Source organism: Lutra lutra, chromosome 12 (assembly GCF_902655055.1).
Source record: "Lutra lutra chromosome 12, mLutLut1.2, whole genome shotgun sequence".
NCBI classification, from domain to species: domain Eukaryota; kingdom Metazoa; phylum Chordata; class Mammalia; order Carnivora; family Mustelidae; genus Lutra; species Lutra lutra.
The window spans coordinates 45,266,751-45,284,991 of record NC_062289.1 but is presented as its reverse complement, the minus strand read 5'-3'; the positions used below and the strand labels follow the sequence as shown (position 1 = coordinate 45,284,991).

At 42.0% G+C, this 18,241-nt stretch overlaps 2 protein-coding genes across 5 annotated transcripts in view; one reads left to right on the top strand and one right to left on the bottom strand.

The window, feature by feature from the left end:
• Window positions 1-3,471: 3,471 nt before the first annotated feature.
• On the bottom strand, window positions 3,472-17,875 carry AQP4 (aquaporin 4). 4 transcript variants are annotated; one of them, XM_047697618.1, is made up of 6 exons: window positions 17,792-17,875; window positions 14,419-14,833; window positions 13,330-13,494; window positions 12,963-13,043; window positions 9,386-9,550; window positions 3,472-3,893 (listed from the first exon to the last, which is right to left on the bottom strand). In XM_047697618.1, exons 1-6 carry the CDS (start codon window positions 17,821-17,823, stop codon window positions 3,888-3,890), a joined length of 864 nt encoding a protein of 287 aa, XP_047553574.1. In that variant the 5' UTR covers window positions 17,824-17,875; the 3' UTR covers window positions 3,472-3,887. The 4 variants fall into 4 exon arrangements, with proteins under 4 accessions (XP_047553574.1, XP_047553570.1, XP_047553571.1 ...); XM_047697614.1 differs by lacking the exon at window positions 3,472-3,893 and having other exon boundaries at window positions 5,130-9,550; XM_047697615.1 differs by lacking the exons at window positions 3,472-3,893; window positions 17,792-17,875 and adding an exon at window positions 17,283-17,664 and having other exon boundaries at window positions 5,130-9,550.
• The window catches only part of LOC125082228 (uncharacterized), a 67,799-nt gene continuing 66,819 nt past the window's right edge, over window positions 17,262-18,241 (top strand). Inside the window, exon 1 of the mRNA XM_047697620.1 lies at window positions 17,262-17,496. The gene's annotated coding sequence lies outside the window, so the exon portion shown is untranslated. The remainder of the gene's footprint in view (window positions 17,497-18,241) is intronic.

Below are 18,241 nucleotides of genomic sequence, written 5' to 3'. Positions count from 1 at the left end.
AAATGACGTCTGACAATTACTTTCAATTTGAACCGAGGTGAAGAAAATCAGAATTACAATACTCTTGTGATTAAACTTTGATGAGATGAAAATGTCATCATTGTTTGATGAGAATTCTTTATTAGAGTTCAAAGAATATGAATGATTTAACCACAATGTACCAACACCACAGGGCTGAATAATCTGTATCAGGTTTTCTCTACTCTTTCTTACTGCGGGTCACCAGAGGAATCTCAGCCACGCTCATTCTTCAGTGCCGCTGCGACTGTTTCATGAGGTTGGCTTTTGAAACAACCAGATAAGGCTTACATACTTTGTGATAAGTCCTGACATCGAAATCCTGGAGTAGCTTAATATGGCGAATCATTTTCAGGAGCCATGTGCTGGATTTAGGCTCAAAAGTGTTCTTTTTCAAAGACATACATTTTAGAAGCTGAATTTCTTGAGAGAAGTGGGGAGATTCTGCTTTTATCCTGTCTTCCTCGCTGAACATCAAGATGCATCCCCCCACCCCCACCCCACAGGATAAGGCTATTTTCCTTTGGCCTGACATTTGACAATTAAAATTGGGATGGGATCTCACATCTGTGGAGGACAGAGCATAGTCCAGATCTCTCTGGGGGCTCTGATTCTATATAGAAGAATGCCGTGACTTAGCATGGGGACTTTTCTGTGCATGTGGGCAACTGCTGTGCTAACAACTTCTGTGCTGGGAGAGGGCAGGAGTGAAGGAGAACCCCACCCCCCTTTTACTGTGACTGCGGGATTCCTGCCCTCCTTCCCTCCCTCTTTCCTGTCTTTCCTCTTGCCCCTCTGGGAGCTCTAAATTGAATCAAATGGTTTCTCATAGTCATTGCTTATACACCTCTATATTTTCAAAGATTGCTGTTTCCTTGAGAGTCTGAGTCAAAGGACTGAGGGGCTTCATCTAGAGTTTGCAAATACGGAGGTACTAGGGGTGTGTTCGGTTCTGTTTTGAACGTGAAAATCTTTCTCCTTTTCCTGTTGCAGGAAAGGGCAAATATTGACAAGGGTTCTTCCATTCAGTTACTTCCCAAAGCTATTGCCATTGTAACAGTTTTATCACTTAGCCCACTGAAAAATAACCTTCATTTTATCTTACTTAAAAAAAACAGTCTGTGGGGCTCCTGAGTGGTTCAGTCAGTTGAGCATCTGACTTTTGATTTTGGCTTGGGTCTTGATCTCAGGGTCTTGAGATCAAGGCCTGCTCAGGGCTCCATGCTGGGGGTGGCTCCTGCTCAGGCTTCTCTCTCTCTCCCTCTTCCTCCACCTCCCCTACCTTCCCCCACCCGATTAAAAAAAAAAAGAAAACACAACTGTAAACTTTGTAGTCTGATCTAGGGTAAGCTCAGATGATTTTTTTTTTAAAGATTTTATTTTTTTATTTATTTAACAGAGAGAGAGAGATCACAAGTAAGCGGAGAGGCAGACAGAGAGAGAGAGGAGGAAGCAGGCTCTCCGCTGAGCAGAGAGCCCGATGCGGGGCTCGATCCCAGGACCCTGGGATCACGACCTGAGCCGAAGGCAGAGACTTTAACCCACTGAGCCACCCAGGTGCCCTAAGCTCAGATGATTTTCAAACACCATTTTACTGATTCCCTAATTACAATTTCTTTTTTTTTTTTTTTTAAAGAAACCAGGAAATTCAAGCTAAAAAGTGGAAGGTATATTGTGGAAGAGGTGTCTGTCGTACCCCTGTTCGGTGAAGAAAAAGTTTTCTTGGCCATTTGAAGTCCCTTTCAGAAACACTTAGTAAGTTTAGCTGATTTATCTTTGGGTCATTTGTACTTGAATATTTAAATAATTGCCTCAGAGGTGGTCAAAATGATAATGAGAGGTGAAGTCGGGAACAACTGAGAAGTTTAAACACACTGCGATCTCTATTGGATATGAAAAGTAAAAAGCTTGGAAAAAGCAGATATGAATGTTGGAATAGTTGGAAGCCTATGGTACCACAGGTTAAGGCACAGTACAGAGCAGTGGCTCAGAGTCGTCCAGATAGACTGCCCTGGCTCAGATCCCATGGTTACCGCTTAGTAGCTGTTTGACTTTGAACAAGCTACTTATGTCCCTTAGGCCTCCATTTCCTCACTGGTAAAATGGGGATAACAGCAATACCAGCCTCATAACGTTTCCATGAGGAATGAGTAGACTAGCGTGAAGGGCATGTCTGGTGCACAGTAAGTGTTCAATAACTGAAAGCTATTATTGTTATTATTATTATTGAAATGTGGAAGACCTTATCAGTGATTTCACAACTAATCCCTGATTCTCTTTTCTGGATCAAATGAAAAATATCTCAAATAATGATCTTTATAATATTTTCAAAAGGAAAAATATTAATGAAAAATGTCTGAAATTATCCAGAGTTTCCCTGTTGGAGGAGCTTATGCTACATTCCTTTTTTTTCCCCCAAGATGTTATTTTTTTTTTTTAAAGATTTTATTTATTTATTTGACAGAGAGAGAGAGATCACAAGCAGGCGGAGAGGCAGGCAGAGAGAGGGGAGGAAGCAGGCTCCCCGCAGAGCAGAGAGCCCGACTCGGGGCTCGATCCCAGGACCCTGAGATCATGACCTGAGCCGAAGGCAGTGGCTTAACCACTGAGCCACCCAAGCGCCCCAGCCCAAGATGTTATTTTTAAGTAATCTCTACACCCAATGTAGGTTCAAACTCACAAACCAAAGTCAAGAGTCATGTGTTCCGCTGACTAAGCCAGCCAGATGCCCCAGCACTACTTTTTAAAGTCTGTGATAGTCCTGGTCTGTAGTATGTAATATATTGTCCTTTGTCAGTGTTGTACATAAGGATTTCCTCTAGCATGGACAGTATATGTTTCTTGCCACATAAGGAAATATGGCTAATGGGAAATTAAACTGATAATGAATAGAAGAAATGGGAGAACTCTGTGTGATTTCGGGGAATAATTTAGAGAAATGGGATTAATTGGGGTGTGAGATCCAGTTTTCGCTCTAGTTTTTTTTTTTTTTTTTTTTTTTTTTTTTTTTTTTTTTTTTTTTTTAAGAGAGAGGGATACCAGGACCAGGGAAGGGCAGAGGGAGGAGGAAAGGGAGAATCTCAAGCAGGCTCCACAGTCAGTCAGAACCCAGGGCAGGGTCGACCCCCCAAACCCTGAAATCATGACCTGAGGCGAAATCAAGCGTTGGATGCTTCACCGACTGAGCCACCCCCAGGCATCCCTAGTTTTTGCTTTACTCTTCGCTATACCAAGTAATTTGCTTAATCTCATTGACTCTTGGTTCTCCCATCTTTGGAAATGAAAATTAGAGTAATACCCCATTTAATGAAGATTAAATGATTGAAAGTAATTTATAAATTATAAAGCCCCATATTATTCTATTTATTTATTTATTTATTTATTTATTTGACTGACAGAGATCACAAGTAGGCAGAGAGGCAGGCAGAGAGAGAGGAGGAAGCAGGCTCTCTGCGGAGCAGAGAGCCAGACGTGGGGCTCCATCCCAGGACCCTGGGATCATGACCGGAGCCAGAAGCAGAGACTTTAACCCACTGAGCCACCCAGGTGCCCCAAAGCCCCATGCATTTCTCCTGGACCTTCCTAACCCATGGCCAATGCATTCATAAGGGAAGAAAGAATCCAGGCCACAATTTCCATCTGTTCACAGATGAACTGCGTATCTCCCAGAGTGGAGAGTTTCTTGCATCCACTCCTCCAGCCACTGCTCCATCCACCCATCCACTCACCGTATTTTCACTGAGCCCTAGCCATGTGCTCTCATTATGCTCTCCATAAAGCTTTGAAAAATCAGTGCCATGGTTTCTCAGAGGTTTCTGACTATGTGCGAGGAGAACTCAACTCAGCTTTCCAGAGTTCTCAATGTCTCCTTAAACCTGAAGACATAGAAAAAATGGAAAAAAAAAAAAAACAAAAAACCCAAACTAAGAATTATTCAGGTGACATATGTTTTGGACATTTTCCAAACAGGATAATTACCTAAAACCAGTCTGACATTTATATCTCTAGCTTCCCATGCTTGTTAAAATACTTTTCTTGCTGAAATACTCATTGAGCTAAATTTCATCTAACATCTGGCCATTGTATAAATACAGCAATGAAAACATGTCTTGTTGCCTACACATTAGGTATAAATTTTAGAAATCCAATTAGTGTTTTATTCTTTCTGTGCATTTTTTTTCTTTGATTTTTCTTTAGTGCTGGAGCTACTTTTAGGCTCCTAACTGGAACTATAAGAATTCAAATATTTAACCCACATCTACACAACAGCAAAAGCAACTAGATTGAGGTATGGTGCTTTGTAGTATTCCCCAATGATTGTGAGATATTCCTTAAGTTCTTTATTCATTCATGCAATGAACATATATTGAGCGAAGTGTCAAGCCTGGTGCTCAATGCTGAGGGTAGGGGGTACAGAATAAATAAAATACCATCTTAGCCCTTAAGGAGTTTAGAAGCCAGTAGAGGAGACAGATACCTACACAAGCTCCTTCACTACGATGTGAAATAGGGCTCTTGCCATGTTGCCTAACACTGACGAGTGCTGTAAGAGAGGTACGTACCCACCCGGCTCCAAAAGCATCATTTGCTACTCACCTGATGGGTGGCACACTACGTAATTGATTGTCCTCAATTCCTCTCTAAGGGTCTATAGCTTCTCAAAATTGAGAACTCAAAGTAAGAACCCAAGGGAGTGTCCCAGTATTCCCTGTGCCTACATTATCCATCTGGGTAGGCAGAATCTGCCAGATGCCCTAAGGATCGATCCTCTAGTTAGCAATACCAGCCTCATCTGAGTCACAGTTGTTAACGTCTTCACTTTTAGACTCCCTGTAATGCCAACTGACCTTCAAGGACCTATTCTGCATGGATGTGAACATTTAGAAGTAAGTCCGCGAAAGCACAATGTTCACTGTGTACATCAGGGCCTACCATCGTGTATCCTCTGCAGCCTTTCCAAGAATGCATTCCCTTATGTAGATTCCACCAGTCTTTCATCTGGTGATGATTATACTCGAATATCTAAACCTTTGGGTCATTCTCAAGGATGCTCTTACATTTTAACTTGGAAAAACTGGGAATGAATTTTCAAACATTGTCAGATGCAATGCTTACTTTTCAAACATTAAAAGTTTATTTGCACAAACTTAGTCGTATGAGATACAAAGTAATTCATGGAAAGCAACCACAATGCTAATACTTAATAGATTTTTCCAAATATTAGATGTTACAGTTTAAATCACAACATTAGCTCTGATGTTGGAATAACATTTCAGTTAATAAATAATTGTGACTATAACCATATGTTCAGTTTGTTCTCACCAGTTTATCATGAATTACAATTGTGATTTGGGTCATAAAAGTGATAAACAATTATATTTTCATAAAACTGCATGTTTATTTAATTAATTCCGAAGAGAATCTAAAAAAATATTCCAATGGGTTATAGAAATTAGGTGTAATTTTCAGCTCTTAGATTTTAACACGCGTGGGTAACATTATGACTGCTTTCCTAGGGTATGGTCATCTGCAAAAGTGAGTGGCCACAGTTTTTGAGCCTTGAATTAAATGTCTTTTATGTATTTCGGAGAACTATGAATTTCAGAAGTTACTGCTATTTTGGGGTGATCTATAAAGTATTACAATACCAATGTAAGCACACAAAATTTGTGGTAAAGAAAGTGAGTTTTGTATACTTTCAAGATAGTAGTCACATCTTCCTAATAATTTTGATGCCATACACATATTAGGAAAGAATTACTTTCAGACTAAGATATTCTGAATTTGCCTGATCTATAGTGCTTATAATGAGAAGTTATATTGGCCTTGTATCGTCTGCTAAGGCTGTCTCTTGAGCTCCTACTGTCAGCTAGTTGTCACAAAGGCAATTTCTCTGTCAAATGTTTATAACACACGGTGGGTAGTATCAACACAAAGCAACAAAGGGCCTCGCCAGGATTAATGGTAGTGCTTGAATTTGTTACTCTATTTGGAATTTTCTTATGTTACTGAATTTGAACCAGTAGTCTAAGTTGCCTGCTTTCATGGCCTAAGAGAATATTCTGTCCTATTTGGAATCAGACTCTAACAATTAATCAGATAGTTTAATGCCACATCTATGTTATTCAAATATTTCTAATCCTTTCATAACCTTTTCCAGACAGCTAGGACCTATCGACGGCATTAGGAGAAGAGTCAGAAAGGGGAAGAATGTATGAAAAGCATCCAATGGTAGAAACAAGGTGTAGGAATCTTACATTTAGCCAACAATTCAGGTACCAGACAATATTTCCTTCTGTTGTAAAAGTTTAGGACGCTGGGGGGAAAAAAAGGCAACTTCAACAATGAAATAATACATTCAAATGTTGGGCCCCAAATATTTAGGAAAGCCCCCCAAACTTAAAAACGTCTCTTACCCTTTGTACTTCCTTTGACAAACTATATACATTTTCATTGTAGGGACCATCTTACAGTTTTGGGGTGCTTGTATTTTTCCATAGGGAAGAGATGCCCAGCATTGCTTCCTGGCTGGGTATAATTCATTTATGTCCTTCCAGTTTTTTCTCTCTGATCTCTCTTCTGTCTATCTGTCAGCGGCTCTCTCCTGGGAGCGGCGTGATGCACTTCATTAATAAGAAGGGATTAAAGGAAAAAGCCCTCGTCTCCTAATACACTTGGATAATTTGGTGCCATCCACAAGGCAATAGACCCCTGCTGCATAGATGTCATTAGAAAGGTACAATTTCATTACTTTTTACTGGCAGAGCCTTGAGTGAAATACAAAATATGTTGTCTCATATGCAGGGGAAAAAAAAGTACCAAAGCTTTCATTTACTCTACACCTCTAAAATATTAGAACGCAAAAATATATTTTATGGTTTTTACATTTATATTGCCTTCCCTTAGTTGTCCTTGAAATCAAGCTTTTATTAAATACTGAGCAAAATCAAGATTAGAAGAAATTTATTTACATTCTTAAATCCTAAATGAAATTCATATATTTTTATTAACTAACACAAACCTACTAAGTGCCAGGCACTCTGCTGGTGGGCTGGAAAGCAATTTACAAAAACATCTTTCATGCCTTTTTTTTTTTTTTTTTTAAGCACTAACTTATTAAATACTCTAACTAGAAGTGAGTATAAAAGTGAGTGCCTAAGAAGTAAACCATATGGCTGAATAAAATGGATTGTAAGCCAGCAAATTGTAAGCATATTAAAGAAATCTTTTTAACTTATGCTTGCTAACATAACTGCTGAGCTGACATATTTGACCTGGCTGATAGCATTATCTTTTGAGCTTACATCAGCGCCCCCCCCGCCCCACCCCCGATTTTCAGCCTTTAGTGGTATACTGTGCAAACATTTGAAAAGACAGGCATAAACCATCATGAGAATCTCACCCTGTTTCCTATAGATGCCTCCCCAAACAGGAAATGATCCATGGGTCTCCCTGGTTGGAGACTGTGGCGGGCCACACATCTGAGCAAATGGCCTGGGGTATAGGAATCTGCCATGAAAACCACCAGTGGCACTCCCAGGCCTTGCCTTGGTGTGGTGACTCCCTGGGGACCTCGAGCATCACTTTCTTAGCACCGAAGAGAATCAGGTTGAACAGTGGTCCATTATGTCACTGCCACAGACACGCGCCTGCCACTAACACTAAAAAGTGGCACATGTTCAGAGCCGTGCGTGGGAGAAGAAAGCCCTTGATTATCAGCTTAATTCCACCCGTTCTTTGCCGGGCTGGGTTTTTGCTTCCCTACTAGCTGTGTTTTCAGTTAAACTGTCATTTGCAGCTCTTTGTCTAAGACAAAGTCTAGCCTGGGTGGTTAAGATGATAGAGACTGGGGTTCCCAGAGACCATTCTACTAACAAGGCACAGCCGTTCAGGAAGAACGACAGGTCTCAACAAATACATGAGTTAGTCATAAAAATGCTTAAAAACAGTGTTGGGTTCCTAGGTAGAGTATCTCTAAAAATGAAAAATCAGTTATCTAGCCCGCTCTGCGTATGGAGTGTTCTCATGTCCTCACCCTTGCACTCTGTAACCATGGCCTTCCTTGTTTCTCCTGCATTTTCATTCATTAAAATACCATCACACGCCACACTGAAGACTATCAACGAACCTATGAGAAGTGAGAGAGCAGCAGAAATGGGGGCCGGGCAGGGCCCCACCTAACACCTTCCAGAGTGAGCAGAGCTTAATAACAAAAAGTTAGGATTCAGCTAGTTATGTTCTTGTTATCAAAAAGAAATCTCAACTAATGTTTAAATATAGACAACCAAAGTCACAACCCCCCCCCGTTTTGCCAATAAATTAAAAAAATAAGCAACATGGTTAAGTGGTTAAATGCTTTGATTGTTAGCCTCATGTGATGTATTTGAGGATGGGCACTGAAAACAGATCAACTATTTGATTCCAGAATGTAGATTCCTTTTTCCTTATGATTTTTTTAGAATGGCAATTTTCCCTCCACTCCAGTAAGATCATATGAGTCTATTTGTCCTGTTTGTCTTAATAGCTGTTTCTTATGATTTGGATGTTTTATTAGGTAGAAACAATAAATATACAGGGTGTCTAAACATTCTTCAGATTTCTGGGCTTTCTGTCCGCACTACCTTGGGCACTGAGGAAGAGGAAGGAATATTATGAATTGGAGTTCAGGTTGAAAGTTGGGTATTTGACATATATAAAATGGAAACAGTTCATTAACAATGACCCTTGTTAATGTTGTCTTGCTGAGGTAGTTCACAGTAAGGGACTGCTCATAAAAGAGCATGTTATATTTCCTCTCTTGAATGTGCATGACTCTGTGACATGCTGTCCCTTGCCATTGAAAAACTTGACTTAATGGATTAAATACTCAAACAAGGATCAACAATCCCAGGGCCATGGTAGAGGAGGATTAAGCTGATAGGTATGTCTCTAAATTCTGCCAGGCAAGACTTAACCAAATCTTGATCGACATTTTAAAGTGATTATTCATGGATGGCAGCAGGATTCACTGGATTCATATTTGCTTTGGGGACACTTTAGGAAGACTTCTTTTTTAGATTTGGAATTCACAATAGGTTCCTTCCATTCCTCCTTGGTGGAACAAAGAAATATTTCTTATCTACCCTGAATAATTAGACATGAGAAAACAACCCTGCTCATGGCTAATTTATAACAAATCTGTTTCCTTAATGGGTGGAAGGAAATCTGAGGACCGTTCTGAGGGTTCCTGTCTGCTTTCAGTGCCATCTTCTAGTCATACTGAAGACAGCACCTCGCCGGATGGGTCTTTCCCTTTCTTCTCCTCGCCCCGGTCAATGTCAATCACGTGCACCACTCCGGGTTTTAGGATCAAGTCGTCAGTCTCTACCTGACTCCTGTTGTCCTCCACCTCCATGTAGCTCCCCTTCGTTTGCTGGGCAGCTTTGCTGAAGGCTTCTTTTAAACGACGTTTGAGTTCAACATCTGGACAGAAGACGTACTCATAAAGGCCACCAGCGAGGACAGCTCCTATTATCGGTCCAACCCAATATATCTGGGGAAAAGATGGAAGAGTTATGGAGTGAAAGTGGAGGAAAACTATTCCTTTGAACAACTCACGAATCTAGAGCCTAGCTGGATGACATTAAGGGAGCCAATGTGCTGTGCAGAAGAAAGCAGGATTGGAAAGAATATAAGAAAATATATCATCTGCACATCAGAAATCCGTAAACTGCTAAACAACATGTGAATGGAAAACAGGAAAGGCTGTTTTCGCTTTTCTTGCTTTTATTAGTTATTTCCTTTCCATTTCTTGATAATCCTTAAAGTTGAGATAGCTCCTTTTTGGGGGGGAACGCACATTAAATGTGCACTAAGAGTTCTTCAACTGGAAAAAAAAAGAATTTCTGGAGAGTACTTCTCTTATTTTCTTAGTATTGCCATCTTACGTTGGTTTCCCCCCTAACTGCAATCAACACATAGATGTTATCGTTTGAGATCTAGTTATTCAGCAGAGTGTGATCGATGGAATCCCAGCTCCCAGCTCCACCACTCAACAATCTGGTGAGTTCTTGCATCAGTACATGACTCCTTAAACCTTAATTTCCTCATCTGGAAAGTGGGGATTATAATAATGCAGACCTCATGGGTTGTAAAAATTCAATGGAAATAATCCTTGTAAAGTACTTATTCCTTCCAATTTCATAGCAACTGGCTCCATTCCATGTTTCCTAGACAATATAAAGTTGTATGTGAATAGGCTGGCGATAAGTCATCTCCTGTATGTTACATGATTTCCTTCCCTAAAATCTGGTGATTTGATTTAATTGAAAACCTCATGATTTGTTTATTACTCTTCTTTCATCCTCATGGTTCCTACCATGGTCACTAGGTGAAAAAAACCCAGTACCTTGTTTATGGGTGATGGTTAGTCGAGGATTAGCAACTCTATAGGATTTTTCATTCAACAAATGGAAGCTTTTTATCATACCGTTATTGTGTTTAGCGTAAACTAAATGTTAAGTTTTGGTAAACTTCAACATTTACTTGGAGTACATGTATGCGGCAGAAAAGCAGACATTCTTTCAACAGATTCAGCGGAGCAATGGAAACCTCGTTCACTGAGCCAGCTGTACTTAGTCTTTTTCTTATATTAACTCCCATGATTCCAACAGGAACCTTTGAGGTAGATATGATTATTGTCCTGATTTTATGGGTAAGGAACGGACACCTTGAGAGGGCAAGAAGCTTGCTTAGGATTTCATGCTTACCAAGTGCTTGAGCTAGGATTTCGGGTCTGTGTGAGTTTAAACTTCTCTTTTGAACTACTGCCCTGCTTTTTAGGAGACTCCCCTTTTCTCAATTGAAAAAGAATAGAAGGAATGCTTCTGGCTTAAGACACTCTGTAAGTGAATTTCATGTAGCATCCTCATTGATAATTCTAAAGAAAATTCAAAATTTGAGCTGTTGCTGATCTCATATACTTCACATGGAAACTCTCAGTAGAGTGGTTACAAGGACCAAGCTCCTTGTCTTGAACAGAAAGAAACGGTGTAAAAGTTGACCTTCTCCCTGCCCAATCAGAGAAGAAACTAGATCTCTCCTTTAAGTGTCTTTGCCCTCTGATTGTTAGATATGTTCTAGTCCCCGTGCTATGACTCCCACAAAGGAGGCAAAGGTCTTCTAAATAATTAATTAGATGCATCCCCAAAACTCCAACGCAGAAGACATCTAGTTACACGCTCCCCAAAAAGAGCAAATCTCAGTTTCAAGTGTTATTCCCAAACAAAAGTCATAACATACTTTAAAAGGACTTTCAAAATTTATAAAGGTAAATAATTTTTCTTGATAAAAATATAGATATATGGAAAGTACGAAGAGGAAAGCTGAAACAGTGTCATTACACTATCTAGAAAACTCACCATTAACATTTTGATGTTATTGTAGTCTTATCAGTCAAGCTCTCTGTCTGTAAATATGCTGTAAATTAGTTCTAAAATCCACACACCTATTGCTACAGAATGGGCCTTTGTGTTCAGTGGGATCAAGTTTGTTATAAAATAGCAATAAGGGGAAACCTTTAATTCAGTCAACAAGTTAAGAGTTTCCTACTAGTCGAATTTTAGCTAGCCTACCACAACCACTAGGTAATTAATAAACATATATACTTTCACCCACATTTTAAAGTCCTCATAACTGAAATATTAATTTCAACTTGCTATTTGTTTAAATTGTAATTGTAAAAATAGTTTGAATTTAAGAAAGTTGAACTTACAGTTGTACTTTTACCATAAATAACTATATACTGCCCCTTAAAAATTTCCATTCCTGTTAATATGGCAAATTTTGAGACATAAATGGAAATATCAGTGGCAAAATGACCAATCCTGTGGATGGTATATATTGACATTCTTTGCATGGTTGGGTCCAAAATCGGACTTTTGAGCACTGACTCTCATTCTTTGAGGATTGAAATTACGTCTAAAGGCTCAGTACACTTTCTGAGCAGCGAATGTCAATAGTAGTGGTGGGATTTCCTCTCATTTGTAACGTGCACTGTGGTTGAGAGGATGTAACTGGGTCAACAACGGTGTATGAATGAAATTAAAACACAAGTGACATACAGTTATATTCTTGAATTAAAAATAAAATTTGTTAAAATAGCCTTCACAGCACATCAATGACAATCAAAGGCAGCCCTACCTGAGGCTGGCTTACGTAAGTGTCCTGTTTTTACTGGTAATTTTAAGTTAGTCTAGGAGTAGCCTTAAAACTGCCTTGTTATTCACTTAATGGATTTAAGTTCCTGTGTTGTAAGAAACAATTGAAATAGAATGGTTTGCGGTATTTAGAAATGGACATCCTTATGCTCTGGAAGCCCTGCCACCCCATAAATAAGTAGGTTAGCCACGAGACTGGAAAGCATGCCTCTTCGGAAAGTCATTGATGTTTCAGCTATGGTTATGGTGATAACGGCATAAACATTTGCATCATTTATTCCTCTCCATCTGCAGTTCAAATGCTTCCAGCTCACATACTATTAATTGGGTTCATGGACAGTGCTTTTAAGCATTTCTTTCTTCTTTTTTTTTTTTAAAATTTTTTTGCAAGTGTATATTTTGTTATTGCCAGGAAGGCTTTAGTTTCAGTGATTGAAACTCTGTATTCACCAAACACCCTGATTTTTGCTTGTTCCCTATAGGTAAGTCTATCAGATACAGTGCCCAGAGCAGTGCTGATTTAAAAAGAAAGATTATTATGGAAGGCCCTGAATAGATATAAGATATGATGTTTTATAGTAAATCTGGGCTAGTCTCTCCCTGGTCTCCATGAAAGGTGTAGGAAAGTGGGGAGTCAAGGTTGGAAGGGAGTAAGAAAACTGGCAAGCAAAGAAAAAAAAAAAAAAGAGCTCTGTGGGTAATTGTCCCCAACTGTAGGAGCACAGGAATTATCAACATGATGGTTACCCAGTGGTTTTCCCAATTTCCCATGATAACTGCAGGTCCAAAGGATCGCGCGGGGTTCATGCTGGCACCGGTGTAATTGATCTACAGGAGAAAAGAAAACAGCTTCAGACATTGCGGAGATGGGACTAGTAGCAGGAAGCCTTCACTGCAATTTGCTACTATTTGCCAAGTCAGTTAGAGGAACTGTCAAGATGTTAGCAGCTATATCAACATTTCTCATCACAAAGTTAACAAAATAATCACCTAAAATGGACAGACGTGCCTGGATACTAAAGGACTACAGCTGTAAAACACAACATCTTTAAGCCAGCTCTAGGGTGAGGGTAAATGAAATGAGTCAATTATTTAAATGGACTTGGAAACTTACTGCAAATAAATGTCCAATTGCAACAGAAAATCCAATTGCTAAAGCTACTGAACCGGTGACATCGGTCCGTTTGGAGTCACAGCTGGCAAAAATAGTAAACACCAACTGAAATGTGATGATCAACTCCACCAGGAGACCGTGACCAGCGGTAAGATTTCCATGAACCTAGAAAGAGAAAAAATGCTCCATCTGAATCGAAGCATGAGTATATTTTCTGTGATAACATATCATAGTGAAAGGCATACTTCATCACTGGAAAAAGCAATGGTTAATTTGAATCATCTCTTCTACCCCACAAGTGAGATGCTCCCCCTGCTTCCAAAAAAAGAAAAAAAAAAAAAGGAATACATTTCCACTCATTTTGGGTCATCACAGATAGTTAATTACTCGTACAATGACCAAGCGGGAATTTGTGCTGAATGTTCTTTTCTACAAAGGAAGCAAAAGTGTGCCACTGCTGCACTTAACTTATAAAGGAGTTTCTTGAGAATCTTATAATTTTATAAGGCAATGATTAAATCCATTAATTAGGTTTAAATTAATTAGTATACATTTCAATTAAAATTTAAACTGTGTGTGGGTTTTTTTTTTTTTTTAATCAATCCTGGTGCTGAGCTAACAACTGATGTTCCTAACCAGTTAAGGACAAAACTAGGATCAAGCGCCAATTTATTGTTCTAAGTGTGGCCCTTGATGTAGATCATTTTAAATCTCATGAATGTGATAGGAAACAAAATTGTTTCTTCTGCTAGTGCACCAACAAATAGTTGTAATAAAAAATGCCTTAAGCTAAATATGTAGTCTAGTGTAGTCGCTAGGATGGGAGCAAGAGCGAGGGGGAAAAAAACCCACAATTTTTGTGCCACCTAGCCTAATCATATTCAAGTCACTAGATGAGGAACAATGATTATATATGGATACAATCAGTGTTGCTGGGATGAGTTTTCAAGCATATCAAGAGTCATCAGAAATCTTCTAAGAAGAAATTAGCAGTTTTAGGAAATTCTCTCAGGCTATTGGGGTGTCATGTAGCAGGGGTCTGCAAGAAGCCTGAAGTCCTAGTTTGAAAATAAGAGCCAAAGATGCTACCGTGGTGACCCCCAAACCCCCCACCACACTGGAAGGTGTGACGAGGTAGAGAATCCCGGCTCCGATGATGGCACCCAGGCACTGGGCTGTGACGTAGAAGACAGACTTGGCGATGCTGATCTTCCTGGTGCACACCATGGCCACTGTCACAGCGGGGTTGATGTGGCCGCCGCTGATGTGGCCAAAGCACTGTACCATAGTTGCAATGCTGAGTCCGAAGCAAAGGGAGATGAGAACCATGTCGACAGGTAGGGGCTTTTCTGTCCCCCCCCAGTTGATGGTGGATCCCAGGCTGAGGAGAACAAAGATGAGCATAGCCAGAAATTCTGCTGTGACTGCCTTCCAGAAAGCTTGAGTCCAGACCCCTCTGAAGGCCACCATGATGTTCTCTCTCCTACACAATGGTCCACACTTACTGAAAAGAAAACAAATGGTATCAGTCTACCAAAGCAGGGTTCATGAATTTGGGTGAAGACTCCAGGCGTACGTGTAATCTTGCCCGACTGTGGGGAATGGCCCTCTCAAAGGTTATTTGCATATCAAGAAAGAATGCTTCCAGGAAACCTTCCTAATTAATGGTCTCCTTAACAGTCAAATGGTGACGCTGGCCGCCTCCTATTTAGTAGTCAAAGCTCTTTCAGTAGCACCGATGAGTGCCTAGAAAGGGAAATACGGTTTCTTCAGTTTCTTAAGGAACGAAGAAGGGAATACATGTACTTGAGAGCAAGAGTTAATTCCCTCAGAGTAAGTTTTTAAGTTTCACTGTACTTTTAACATGCCATTTATAGTTTGAACGTAAAGCAATACACACACAAAACAGGAGGGGTTTTTTTGTTTTGTTTTGTTTTGTTTTGCCGTTTTGCCCTTGGTTGCGCAAAATGGCATTCTGAAAATGGATTTGTGGAGCGCGATGCTCCTCTTCCCCAGCAGAGACTGCGGATTTCGGGAGCAGGCGCGCGAGGAGGCCGGGGTGCTGAAGCTGGTCTTTGGAGAGGCCCGGTCGTCCCGGGGAGGGGAGCTCAGGGTGACTGGCAGGGGCGGTGGGAGTTGCCAGGGCCGGAGCGGCGACGGGGACACGCTCTCCGTCTCCCTGGCGGACCTGGGCGCGCAGCGCTGGGCCGTGTCAGCCTCCGGCCGGGGTGCGGGGGGAGCGGCCACCCCCGCGCGGGTGCCAGGTGGACAAACAGTCGCTGCCCCGCCCCCGCCCCGCCCCCGTCCCAGGCGTCCCGGCAGCCGCAGCTGCATCCTGGCTTGCGCCGTGCTTTTGGAAGCCTGGGGGACAGTCCCATCTTGTGCCCGACACTTTCTCGACCCCCGACGTGACCCCTCAGACATGCTTCCCCAAAGAGACCCTGCAGGCGGGTATGGACACCCCGGGCACCTGGTCCGCGCCCTCCAGGGGCAGCCGAGTTCCGGGACCGGGGGCGCCGGGCAGGGGGCAGTGGCCCTCGGAGCAGGAGGCTGCACGGGGACTGGCTGTTCCCCCGCGTCTTCTTGGCGGCCTTCTCCTCCTCCTGCGTGGCCCAGAAAGACGGCGGGGACCTTGTGTGTGTATTGGGGTGGGGAGGAGAGTGGGGTGCGGCAAGCACTTTCTTCCTCCAGTCTGTTTTCCTCTTAACTGTCCGAGGATCTTCGGAACTGAGAAGGGATCGGGTTTGAGGATATTAATGCCAACTGCTGGTTTGGGTAAGAAATGGCTAGAATTCCCAATGTGGGGGACAATTACTCTAGTTACCCCATTATTCAAGGCATTTGGCCTTATCCTTTGCCCGTGATAGTGGTGAGAGGGAAGGAGTGTGGAAACACTGATCACCAGAGGGCTATGAAAAAAGAGTTAGGCGAGAAAGCCAGGTATTTGAACGGATTAGAGTTACTACAGCTTTTCCCTTGATGTATAAGGAAGAGGAACACCCCCCCACCCCCACCCCGCCCAGCCTGGGTTCCGGATGAGCAGTGGGGAAATGCTGGGCCAAAAGAGCTAGGGAACTCTCCCTTGACCTTTAGGATCTCAGCTCAGCCTCTGGTTTGATACCGGGCTTTGCTTCCGAGTTGGAAGGAGAAACCCATTTTTGGCCCAAACCGGGCGGCTCCGGAGGGGGCACAGCCTGCTCTGCCTGTCCTAGGTGTCCCCTGGCTGTGAACTCCTTTAAGTAATTACAAGAAAGCCCAGCTGAGAGGACAATGGCATCATATTCCCTAGAGAAAGAGAAAATAAAGAGCCAAAACAGCCCTTGAAATGGAGCAGGAAACATGCCCTGAGGGAGACATTAAAAATATCCCCAAGGGGGAGAAACTTAAAGAACTCACAGATTGAAAAGAAGCTAGGAATGGGGCTTCTGAACTCACCAGCAGCCCTGGCTGCAGCCAGAGGCGGGGCAAAGGGGCTACCACAGGTGCTGGTCGTCTATGGCTGGATTAAGTGGGAAAAAGGAAGAGGACAAAGCAGAAAGCCAAGGAGGCTGGTGGGCAGGACACCTCAGGTTCTTTTTCAACAGCAAGGTTCAGCAGGAGAGGCGGGCTCTGGCAAAAGGCCGCCTCCTGGCTACACCCCGGCTCCCTCACTTTCCCCAGCCTCCCAAGTTCTCTCTCCCTGCCTCTTCTCTCCCGCCTCTCCAGAGACCTAATTTAAGAAACTCACTTGCTCTTTCAGCTTCAAATTTTCATCAGCCAGAGAAATTAAAACATCAAAAAATAAAAAAAAATTTAAAACCCCAATAGATAAATATACTCCTAAACAGTGTTTTTAGCTTTTTTTTTTTTTTTGGAAAACCCACAGAATCTGATGTCCTTCCAGGGTAGAGCGAACAGCCTCCGTTAGCTGCGAGCCCCAGCACATACATACCCCTGACCTTCCAAGCGCTCACCTCGGCATACAGAGTCTGTCATGGCTCCTGTTATTATCGGCGATGCTCCCTTACGCGTTCACACTCGTAGAAAATGGATCAACACTATTTGTTTTGCTTCTCTCGCCCCAGAACAAAGGGGGTTTGTTGATGTGTCCGGGTTGTACTGAACCAGACACATTACTTTCTAGCTGAGCACACAGCCTGATCCACTTCTGGACAGCTGAGCCTCCCGGTGAGTAATTTTTCTGATGAAAAATACTGCAGATAGATTTCCTTCCATAGGGTAATTTCCCTGTGCATGCACAGGTCTCAGATATTTGGAGGATTTTGCAACAAAGCATCCTTTTTTTCTTCTCCCTTCCCTATGCCTCTCTAATGATTATGCCAAGTACCCAGATCTAAAAGAATCACCTACCTGCCCTATAGTTGCCTTCTAGATTCTGTCTGAGAAGACACATATATCTATAATAAAAGAGTTTCATCTTTTGGCCCCGCGCTTTGTTCCCTTAAGGCAAAGAAGGACTTACCCCCACTGCCTTGCTGCGGGTCTGCCACTCATGCCTTCCCTGGCCAGAGTGCAGCTCTCATTGCCTGCCCTGCAGCTCCCAGTGCACTGGGAGTCAGATTACGGCCACTTGTCTGATTGGGTTTTTGGAGTGTAGGGGTGGAAAGACTCTGCACCATGTGGCAATCGTCAAGTTATATTTGAACTTGAAATAACTTCTCTCTACCTGATCACCCGAGACACAGGGCATTTCAGGAACACAAAATGTTTGCTTACATTGCATTTCTTTAGCTGGTAATCTTTGAAACTGAGGAGTTCCCCCAATTTAATTTCGATTCTTCTCACCACAATGGATTGCTGAGAATTTGTCTTGTTTGGTTATGTGTCGTAGTTGAAATTGGGCACCTATGAGAAAGCAGATTTGTGTTATCCAGCAGTTGAGATGGGTTGAGATCTGGGCTGTAGTACATTT

What these genes read in the sequence shown, in the direction of transcription:
- AQP4 (XM_047697614.1), bottom strand. Translation starts at nt 17,823, where the DNA reads ATGAGTGGCAGACCCGCAGCAAGGCAGTGGGG. An exon ending in GGGGTTTGGGGGTCACCACG is followed by an intron (nt 13,495 to 14,418) that starts GTAGCATCTTTG and finishes TTCTCTTTCTAG; the next exon opens with GTTCATGGAAATCTTACCGC. An exon ending in GAAATTGGGAAAACCACTGG is followed by an intron (nt 9,551 to 12,962) that starts GTAACCATCATG and finishes TCTTTTCCCCAG; the next exon opens with ATATATTGGGTTGGACCGAT.